The 11,179-nt window shown below is 40.7% G+C and overlaps 1 protein-coding gene across 7 annotated transcripts; it reads left to right on the forward strand.

Annotated features, from left to right (window-relative positions):
* Positions 1-108: 108 nt before the first annotated feature.
* On the forward strand, positions 109-11,146 carry depdc1b (DEP domain containing 1B). 7 transcript variants are annotated; one of them, XR_006021855.1, is made up of 13 exons: positions 109-313; positions 484-749; positions 1,341-1,482; positions 1,957-2,084; positions 2,486-2,616; positions 2,908-2,955; positions 3,967-4,107; positions 4,618-4,784; positions 5,860-6,036; positions 8,299-8,496; positions 8,812-8,991; positions 10,418-10,459; positions 10,553-11,063. XR_006021855.1 is itself a non-coding variant. In XM_042060468.1 (12 exons), the coding sequence occupies exons 1-11, from the start codon at positions 266-268 to the stop codon at positions 8,977-8,979; spliced, it is 1,614 nt and encodes a 537-aa protein (XP_041916402.1). In that variant the 5' UTR covers positions 109-265; the 3' UTR covers positions 8,980-9,024; positions 10,415-11,063. The 7 variants fall into 7 exon arrangements, 4 of the variants coding, with proteins under 4 accessions (XP_041916402.1, XP_041916403.1, XP_041916404.1 ...); XR_006021854.1 differs by having other exon boundaries at positions 8,812-8,988; positions 10,410-10,459; XR_006021853.1 differs by having other exon boundaries at positions 8,812-10,459; positions 10,553-11,146.
* Positions 11,147-11,179: the final 33 nt, after the last annotated feature.

Below are 11,179 nucleotides of genomic sequence, written 5' to 3' on the forward strand. Positions count from 1 at the left end.
TCTTGGTTAACATTGTGCAGAAAAAAAACCTTGCTGCCCTGCGTCAGGAACACCATTTATGGTCACTGTCATGTGACTCTCGCGTGCTCCAATCATTTGCCAAGATGCTTAGTACCAAGTTTTCAAACCTTCATCAGCGCATAAGCTGGAATGGCTGTTCGCTTTTAACGCGAAGGCTTGTTTAACTATGCGAAAAAACACAACTTGGAAATATGAAATAGATTGAGGGTATATGGATCCAGTTTGAGACTGTGCCTGTTTTGAAATGGAGGGTAAAATGATCGGACCGGGACCTTACAGGGCTACGAAGTTGGTAAGATGTTTATCACTTGCTCTACAACGACGTTGGCTAGCGTTAGTCGAGGAATGTAGTGCTCAATTGATCTACCTATTCATTAACTGATATTTGCTGTTGTATATGTATGTCGAAAGATTTCATATTTTTTCCAATATCGATTGTGGACTCTCTTATGCCTCTTTCAGTGGAATGAAACTATCAGGCTCTTTCGTGGAGGAATGCCTTTACGGCGACACTGGTTACATTTTCGTAGTTATGACAACAGCTTTACTGGCTCAGAGGCTATTGATTGGCTCCATGAACTTCTGAAGCGGAACCACAACTTTGGACCCGAAGTCACTCGCTACCAAACCCTTCAGCTCTTGAAGAAATTTATGAAGAACCACGTAATTGAGGACGTGAAAGGCCGGTTTGGCAAAGAGGACTTTGAAGATAATGGACACTTGTACAGGTGTATTTTTTTTGTAAACTATGGCGTCTTCTCCAGAGCCATATAAAGGTCTATCTACAAGGCTCTGGTTTTCTCGATTGCTGTGGAAGTTCAGTTCATGATTCCCCCTGCGTGTAGAGCTTTGGCTTTGGAACTGGAGCACAATTACATTTTGCATTAGTGAAAGTCTTTATTACCCCCATAGAATATAAACTATATTGCAAGAATGAACCTTCTATTTTCCCTTCTTGCAGATACAACGTAGCCTGATGTTTTGTTACATTTTGTTACAGTTGGTAACATTGTTGGTAATTAGGGTAGACTCATTGGTATAGGCTTGATGCTATGGGCTGTAAACTTGATGTAATACTCTGAACAGTGATATCGCCACTAATTTTAGCAACATTGTCTTGGTTATCAGAAAGCTTGGCCACTTTATTGAACTTTTTTTACAGCTACAATTTAATTACCGGTACATGTTTAGACTTACACAATATCCTCAACACTATTTCTACTCTATATTTGTGTCGGTATATTTTGGAGCTCCTGCAGTAGTGCATAGCTCAGTGTTTTAACTTGGTGCTAAATTACATTGTCTCTTTGTGAAATCAGATTTCCCCCAGAATCCCCTCTCAAGCCTTTGCCCCAGAAGCCACGGCAGACAGACAGCTCGACCCTGCCCAGGCTGCCCCGCTGGGATGACTATGAGGAGGTCTCGTCGCAGGGGAATCTCCCCCTGAAACCTCTCGTCCTGGTGAGGAAACATCCCAGATTTCTCAGATTAAATCTCACTTTCGGAGGCTAATGTCTAGTTGTAAGTGTGGTTAGTAAATGTTAAGGTCAGAAATATTGATACAGCTGCAATATTAAACAACAATGGAAAAAGGAAAATATTTTTGGTTTTGAATGTAGTACAGATAACTTCATACTATTATAATAAGGAACCTTATCATACACTTCTCAGACTGTGATTTTATTACTGTGATACAAATTATTCAGTGTTTCCCACATAATTGAATTATATTTGTGGTGCTAGGTTTGCAGAATTAACTCGAATGCAACAGTTTTTAACAAATTAGTGCAGCACGATTATGATTCTAACCAGATTTAAGCACAATTTAGTACAACCAGGAAAATCATTGTGTGGTGGTCAATGTTGATATTGTGGTGGGCCGCCACAAATAAGTCAATGGATGGGAAACACTGTTATTTCTCTTTTTTACTGAAGAATTCAGAGACGTGGAATAAGAGGCACAGTATAGCTATTGGAGAGGTACACGAATGCAAGCTTATTCGGAGGAAAGAGATCACGGCAAAACACCTGGACCAGATCTGGAGGGCCATGACTCTAGCTGAGTAAGTGTGCATCAGCAAGCTCAGGACCTTCTACGCCAGTGGTTCTCAAACTTTTTCTGTCATTCCCCACTTTGGAGGTTAGAATATTATTTTTGCATTTTGGTTCCATGTTACATTTCCTGTCTCAATCTGCTGAATCTAATTTGCTGTTATAATCCATACGTCTCTCTGTTCATGACTCCTATGTTTGTGTGTGGCCTTCTCAAAAAAAGAAAGGCATTATTAAAGATAGGCATAAAAAAACAACAACTTTCCTCCTGTTCATCGCACCCCACCTGTCATGTCTCTATTCCCCACTACTGGGGCCCACCCCACACTTTGAGAACCACTGTTCTACACTAAATAAAGTGCCAATGCTCGTTAAAGGCCTCAGTGTAAAGGTCTGGTCTCTCCGTTGCCAGGTTACAGCGTGGGCTTGGTCTTCAGTCATTGGAGGGTGTGTTGGACTCCAAGCATGTCAACCCAAAGCACATCATTCACAATGTCTACTGTGTCAACAAGCAAGGCATTGTGGTCCTAAAAAACAAAACAGGTGATAGGCCTCTTTGTAATTTCTGTAATTTATGACAGGAAGTATTTTAGACTGCACTGTTTAGACATTGTAAAGTTTTACATAACTATTTGACGTTGTGCTTGGGAATCTAGTTGAGCAACCTGTGTACCCATTTCATCGGCTGTGATTCATGTCTTGCCAAAACAGATTTTCTCTTCAAACATATCTTTTATCTTTTATATCTCATTTATAGTGCCTTTTCATCATTTTGTTTGCTATTGCTGTTGTTTTTGCTTTTTTTTTTTTTGCTTTTTTGTTTTCAACAAATAGATGACCTTCCACATTGGGTGTTGTCCGCCATGAAGTGCTTGGCAAACTGTGAGTATGGACCATAGACTGTATAGAAATACTCATACAGTCACTGGTATGTAGCTAAAAACTAAAACTTACTATAGTTGCTTGCTTGTGGCAGAAATCATGATCATGATTTAGGGGTGGAAATCACAGAATAACTCACAAATCGGTACGGTCACGATACTTGGCCCACAATAAGTGGGCCACCACGAGATGCATGAAGTATTGGTATGTCAAATTGGTGGATGAGTCCAAATATGAATGGTAGAATTTAATATTTAAGTAAAAATATAAATATTTGATGCCAGGGGATTGATAATAATGTATCACAAAAATAAATTATATGTTGCCATATCGATATTTTGTCCCAGTCCTAATCATGATACGCAAGTACTGTATACTTGGCCGAGAAACCTGATTTACATGATTTACATTTACATGATTATTTTGTTTAATATTTAAAGGTGCAGTTAGGGATTTTAGGCGATTTCAAGCCCATAACATTTTTTGTCACATTCAGCAATGATTTCCTCACAAACGCTAGCTGCCCATCCCGTGATTACACTGTAGAAAACCTGGTCTCTATAGGCAGCCCAGGCTCCGAAAACTGGAAACAAAGAGGGGACAGTCTGTCCCCCAAACAAAAACGAAACCTTGTGTGGAATTTCTCTAGGAACACTGAAGGTAGTGGTGAGCTACCTCTCTGGCGTGTTTCGTTTGGTCCTTGGTTAAAATATAATGAACGTTTTTGCTGCTGATAAATTTAAATATAAACATAAACACAAACAAATGTGACTTCCTTCGCAATCCCTGACTGCACCTTTAACACGATTCCTTATTTACTTTGTAAACATCCTGCACATAATGAACTTGAAAAAAGAAATGAGCTGTTTTGGATTTCCTAAACATCATTACAAGGATTTTTGTCAATCGTTGGAAGCCAAAATCGTAATAGACAATTCAATTTATTTCTCAGCCTTACAGCTTATAATTCTACGCTACCCTTTGTCACTTCTTGTTTTCCTGTCCGGCCAGGGCCCAATGGCTGTGATGACAAGCAGCCCATGTACCCCGGCTTTGAGAGGGATGTCTTCAGGACGGTGGCCGAGTACTTTCAGAGGCTGAAAGAGCCTCTTCTGACATTCCAGCTCTATGAGGTGTTTGTCAACATTCTTGGTGAGTCAGTGTCAAAAACGTCTTGTTTTGTGTGTGGTTGATTTGTGGGTTAAGATGGGTTTTTAAAGAGAAGACTATATCCTTCATTCATTCATTATTCATTCATCATTCATTCGTCACAGTATCAGGAGGTGTTACAGCAGGAAAGAGAATAGAGCAATACCAAGAAGCATAACTAGGGTTATATTATATAGTTATATTAGCTAGATCAACTAAATAGATGGTGAAGCAGTGCCTTGTCTGGCTCTCCTTGTTTTAAAAAGACCTCTGCATTGGGGTCGCTGTGGCTAATGTACAAGTGGCTAATGTACTAAAAAAAAATACCCTAATCTAATCCACTGTCATTTCCTGATACCACCCCATCTCCATTGTGTTTATGAAAGTATTTGAAAGTCTGTGAATATTTTACCATGTTATTGTGTGTGTGTGTGGTGTGTATGTCTGTGGTATATGTGTTTGTGTTTGTGTTTGTGTGTGTGTGTGTGTGTGTGTGTGTGTGTCTCCCCTCAGGCCTGCTCCAGAAGCAGCAGGTGGCATCTGAAGCGGTGCAGGTGTGCTGTGTCCTGCTGCCCCCTGCCAACCGTCGCAAGCTACAGCTCCTGCTGCGGCTCATGGCCCGTGTGTGCCACAACCCCACCCTGCCACCGCTCAACGACGCCATAGCAACACGCACGCTGGTACGCACTCCTGCATCTGACAGTATCCAGACACTCACACTCCAACAAAGCACATAGCCGACACTCATAGTCCTGTGTTGAAACAGGCATTTTCTACATTCTTTTGTGTGTGATTTTTTTTTGTACATTTCAGAGCAGTCTACAGTATCAATAAGAAACTTACAAAATATTAATGGCAGCTTACAAGTAGGAAATAAGTCAAATGTTGACCAAATTCACCCTTCGCCAAGTCTCGCGTGCTCCTTAGTTACTGTTGCTATGCCTGACAAGCTTTAGCACCCTGCACGTCTATTACATAGGGGGAGAACCGGGACTTTTCAATGAAATGTAATTTACAAAGACATCATACCTCACTGAAAGCTAATATTTTGTCACTAGCAACCTACATCTGTCCTCTGTCAAATACAGTTGGAATTTCATCTCTGAACAAAACCGTTCATGAGTTATTTAAGCAGAAGTCGAATGTGCGTTTTGTTTCATTTGACTCTCCTGGCCAGAATGAATGGAACAGGCATGGGGGACGAAAGAAACATACCATTTAAGCTATGTACTTCCCACAACTTCAATATTTGACAACATATCATGAATGGTACTTCAAATAGGTGTTATTTTAAATAGATTGCTGATGGGCTATACATCTTGGTGAACGTCTGTTAACAACTTCTTGCCGTTATCGTGAAGTGTGTATCTCACGGTTATGGAAATATCAATGCCATTTTTTATAGTTAGAACAATATGTTTTCCCAATTATATCATGTTTCTATAGTGTAACATGTTATTTTACTGTGTCTTTACGTGGGTTAGGGCACCACACATCCAAATAAGTGCCCTTCATGACCCACAGGCCTTCAGTCTCCACAGGTTAACATGGCAAAACTCGAAAAGCTTGTCAGACCTCCCGTGCCTAGTGACGGGTTGCTAAGCCACGATTGGCCTGTGGCGGTTTTCGGGTGTGGCTTAGCAAAGGGTGAATTGCATTTCAGCCTTCACCAATTATGTGTTTTAGCATTCCTACAGTCAAAAATGTGATCTTAGAGAGCTTATGGTTGTCTGTGTGTTATGTGTTGGTGTACAGATGGCTCAGACCTTCTCCCGTTGCATCCTGTCCTCGCCTGATGAGGTGGACCTGGATGAACTGCTGGCTACCAAGCTGGTCACTTTTATGATGGACAACCAGGAGGTGGCGCTGCAGGTCCCTGCCGGCCTCCAGAAGTCTGTGGAGGAGCATGTTAGCCAGTTACGCCGGGTACAGGTGCAGATCTCTGAGGAAGTCAACCACTTACTTTACAAAGCAGTTGTATATTAAACCACTTAGTTTACATAACAGCCTTTGTTAACACTATATTTCACTAGACTTTACTTTAAGCCTAATAGGTGTGCATTCTGTGATATGTGCTATTCTACACTGCTCAAATTTAAAATTAAGGGAACACTTTTTAATAGAAGTATAGCATCAAGTCAATCAAACTTGGATGTTGATCTGGCCAGCTTGTGGTTGTGAATCAGTTTCACCTGCTTTATAGCATCCGCCACATAAATGGCCATATTATAATATAAGACAAGTCTTATTTATTTTTGTAAAATATAACAGATTTGTTAGCTGTTTCTTCATGTGGAATAGGCCTAACTCTCTCACTGTAAAAGTTGCCTTTTCTTTATAATGTACTGTTTAAAAAACCTGGCTAGGTAGTATTGAGCTCTACAAGCTCCGTTTCTCTCTAACCATCTTTATAGTTCGCTAACTATCCTGATGACTATGGGCGTAAGTCAGTGATCCAGGGCGAGTATAGTCAAAACAGACGATAGGGTCTAGAACTGTCACTCACCCTTCCACGCTCACTCTCACCCACTTTTCCGGTTCTGGCCCTATGGCTGCGCTCTCGGAGAATCACATGTTTGCTTTTTAAATGGGACGCGGGAAGAAAGCCGGAAGGAAATAATGAATGAAGGAACAGGGGTAGAAGGCGATCTGCGCTTCTGATAACCTCCTTTTGATTAATTCATACACTGGATTTATTTTCTTCACGCCTGATATAAGGAATAATTGACTGGTTTTTCCACGTATCCTGGAGATGATTTCGAGGTGAGATCTATCCTTTTTCCTTTTTTTTGTGCTTGCGGAGTTTCAAAGACTGTCTTGACACACCCTCGGATTTATGGATTATTATTGCCGTGGATTATTTTCATTTTTGGACTGATTGACATTAAAAAAAATTCCGTTACCTTTTTCGCTCTGTTTAATGGACTGAAACAGCGCTGGTTGCGCGTTTTTTATTCCTTTTTTGTTGTGCCGCGTCGGCGGTGTTTGGACAATTATAGACTCTGGCCTATGGGCTTATCTCTCTCTCTCTTTCACGTTCTCACCCTCACCAAAGCACTTCAATAAATCTAAGCATGCTAGAGATTCTGTGAATGTGCATTTTAATGAACCGATGACGTTAATTTGGTGACAACTCGAGCTGAGCTTGTTGCAGCTTTGGTGTCAAACAAAATTACTAACAGATGCACTAGAGGGGCAACAATGAGACAACCCCTAAAACAGGAATGGTTTTACAGGTGGTGTAAAGTTTTACAGGTGGTTGATAATTTTTCCATCTTTATCCTTCTTAACTGATTTTTCACTAGTTTCGCATTTGGCTAGGGCCTGTAACATCATGCTGCATGACCGGTTTGGTGGTGGGTCAGTGATGGTCTGGGGAGGCATATTCTTGGAGGGATGCACAAACCTCTACGGGCAAGACAACGGCACCCTCACTGCTCTTAGGTATCGGGATGAAATCTTCAGACCCATTGTCCCTGTACTGGTGCAGTGGGCCCTGGGTTCCTCCTGGTGCACAATAATGGCTGGACACATGTAGCGAGAGTGTGCAGAGACAGTTCCTGGAGGATGAAGGAATTGATACGATTCACTGTCCCCCACACTCCCCTGACTTAAATCCAATAGAACACCTCTGGGACATCATGTTTTGGTGCATCCAACACCGGCAAGTTGCACCGCAGACTGTCAAGGAGCTTAGTGACGACTGTGTCCACATCTGGGAGTAGATCCCCCCAGGACACCATCCGCCGTCTCATTAGGAGCATGCCCCGACGTCAAGCTTGTCAACGGCCATATGAACTACTGAGTCTTTGAATTCACCCCTCTGTAGGTTGATCATTCTCATTTCCAAAAAACTATGTGGTATCCTTTCGTTCCTAACACATTATCCAGTCCATATCAGTGTACCGGTAGATATCCAGCTTAATGTTTTTTCCCCATTGAGATCTGGTGTGTTTTCAAAGTGTTGAACTTCCCTGAGTACACTAACAGTACTTTGAACTCTACCTGACATTATTCTGTTTATCTTTCTACAAGATAATGCTATTTTCAGCTTTGCTCGGCACTATTGGTTGCTGTCTTCTCCAACCCAAATGGTTTTACACAAGCACAGAACTTTATACTGTTGTAAATAATGCTTTAAATGTCAATTAGTCAGAAAGTGTCATTTTCTGCTCTTTTCCCGCTACCACGCAGATAAAGTATGCCGGAGCGGACACAGACACGTCTGTGCTGTCACCGAGAGAGCCGCCGACGTTCTGCCGACAGATCAGCCGTGAGGAGTTTGAGGAGCAGCGCGTCTCGGCCTCGCAGGACGCCATGGTGGAGCTGCTGGAGGGCATCATTCAGGACAAGAACATGTCCATCAAGGACAAGAAGAAGAAGATGAAACAGGTACAACTGACCGGGCTTGAGTTCAGTACACTGCTCAGTCACAGGAGTTATCAACAAATTGATGCATACGTATTTTACACACAAAAAAAGTAGTGTAAAGTAGTGCATAAGACAATCAATTTGGAAAAAGTTTTGAAAACAGTTTCCTGTGGAAAAGGACAAGCACCCTGCGGTGGTTCTCCTGAGGTTTTAGTATATCAGAGATAAACTTCATCAGATGCTTTTGATGGTGCTCTAGAAACCAAAGCTGTCCTTGACAAGTGAGCTGATGAATTCAGGCTAACTCCTGCCATCGCCCCTTATGCTTCTGTTCAGTTCCAGAGGTCGTACCCTGAGATCTACACACGGCGCTTCCCCACGGCGGAGAGCGAGGCAGCCGTGTTTCCGGAAAAGCCCTCTAAGCTAAAGCCCCAGATGATGTTCCGCACCCTGAAGAAGCCCTTCCAGCAGCCCTTCCAGAGAAGCTGGAGCTTCAGGGCCTGAGGGAGAGACTTCAGCGGATATCAGCCAGGCTCGTCACTGAAGCAGGTCACTCTTAGCAGCACCACATGGCATAGGCCCCCCACCCCTCCCCTCCCCTCCCCACACACCACCACCTCTGAATTTCGCCTACAAAAAGGATCCAAAGCTGCCATCTATGCCCGGTCCGGATCTCCTTATATGGGCAAAGATAGTACCCCAATCTCCTTATATCGTTTGGGTCCTTTTTGTAGGCGAAATACAGTGGCATATTGTTAAGAGACTTAATTTTGTTGTTTTCATCAACCCCCTCTCTTTTAGTTTTGGTCAAACAGATGATGGATATCATAACAGTACTTTTGAGAAACACAGCCAAGGGCTACTCTCTCCACACCTGTGTTGCACCATGTTTCAGTACTTGGTTATTTCAAACAAGATGCGGTGTGTAGTTTTTGTTGATGACAACTAAATTGAATTGACACATATCAGCAAAGTAGTTCCAAAGTCACGGCGAAGAGACTGTTTGGTAATATTTCTGTGTGTTTTGTGCATGTTTGTTTTTTCTGGGTGTTGTTTGTAGTCTTCACAGTGTGCATGCTAAATTTGTCTGACAAACTACATATGGTAACCGTAAGTTTAGAAAAATTGAGAAATCCATACATTTCAAAGATACTAAGTAATTTGATGCAACATTGGTGGATTGGAAAGCATAAATATCTGGTCATGGATTGGATCATCTCTGTGTAAGGAACATTTTCAGACCTTCTGTCAACGTATGATCTTGTACTCTTTGTGAGAGACATTTCAAAGTTTTAAAAATGTATATTTTAATGTCTAACTTGAAAAAAATAACAATTTACTGTAACAGACTGCATCAGCACTGGAAAAAATATATATAAAATAGAAACTTGAGTACTGTAGGTTAAATAATATGTCCAGATGATAATGTGTACATTCCATAACATACTGAGAACAGAATACTGCTAATGTTGCCAGGTGAAATGCAATTTAGTATGTTTTTACATGCTGTGTTAATATTACTAAATTAAGGAGCTGTCTTACAGTATTTTAACATTGCCTGAAAAAAAGAATTTTATGGAACATGCTAGTCTGGTGTATTTAAGATTATTTATGGACTGCAATGACCAACAGGGTTGTGCTTTAATGTCTTGGAAAGAGATTTCAAATCAAACATTTCCTGTATCAACATTGTTTCATATCAGGCTTAGGCTGCTAATTGTCAAACATTCCACAGATGGTACTCATGATCATGGTGAAATTTAAAATGCAGAACGTTAAAATGCAGAACTAACGTTCTAAATCTTACTTATCATTGCCACTAAAGAATGTTGTCATTTTTGTATCATTTCCTCTGCATGTTTAACTAAATAGAAATAAATAGGACAGTGGTTTAGGAAAGCATAACTTATTTCTGTTTATTTTTTTTTATTGAATTCAGTGTAGATTTAGAAAGTGTGGAGTTTCACAGATGAGCAATAAAAAGGTGAGTCAGTTAGGAATGCAGTATAAAACTGCTGATCCGATTTGAATTTTAATCAGAATGAAAGGTGCATTCATTTTTCTTCCAATTGAATAGCCATGTATACAGTCAATCGGCATGCCCACTGTAGCGTTGCAAGCAAAAGAAATGCAGCAACGGCTATTCCGATCAAAGATTCTAAAGTGCTTGAGAGCACCTGATTGGAATAGAATGCAACCCATAAATAGATGACATTCATTCAGAATAGTTTAATAGGAATGACAATTGAACTTCCCTTTTCACAAGGTGGGTTTACATTGTTTTATTTAGCAGTATATTTCCTTTAGTTCTGCATTTGATTTTTAGAGATTCAATTTTGTTGAGAACATGTTTGCGTTTAGAATCATGAGTCAATGTGTTTGAATGCTTAATTTCCCATTAAGAAAACCCAGTTGTCATGAGCATTTGTCATGTCCATGCATTTGTTATGCCAACAAATGCCAAGCCAATGTGTAATTTAACCATGTTTGTATATCTAAATGCTGGAACACTTAACTGTTACATTTTGCACTGAACAATGCTGGAATAAAGTTTTTGCGGAAAAAAAAAAAAAAAAAAAAAAGTTCAAAAGGATTTTGTTGTTACCCAGAGTTGAACAAATGCTCCATTTAGAATAGCAAGATACTGGCCATTATAATTAAGGTAAATACAGTATTTGTTTGGGACAAAATGCAACCATTATGA

The sequence above is a fragment of the Alosa sapidissima genome, chromosome 13 (assembly GCF_018492685.1).
Source record: "Alosa sapidissima isolate fAloSap1 chromosome 13, fAloSap1.pri, whole genome shotgun sequence".
NCBI classification, from domain to species: Eukaryota; Metazoa; Chordata; class Actinopteri; order Clupeiformes; family Clupeidae; genus Alosa; species Alosa sapidissima.

Coding starts and splice junctions, on each gene's coding strand:
- depdc1b (XM_042060466.1), top strand. CDS start 266: ATGGAGGGTAAAATGATCGGACCGGGACCTTACAGGGCTACGAAGTTG. Junction 314..483: donor CTTACAGGGCTACGAAGTTG/GTAAGATGTTTA, acceptor TGCCTCTTTCAG/TGGAATGAAACTATCAGGCT. Junction 2,956..3,966: donor CATGAAGTGCTTGGCAAACT/GTGAGTATGGAC, acceptor CTGTCCGGCCAG/GGCCCAATGGCTGTGATGAC.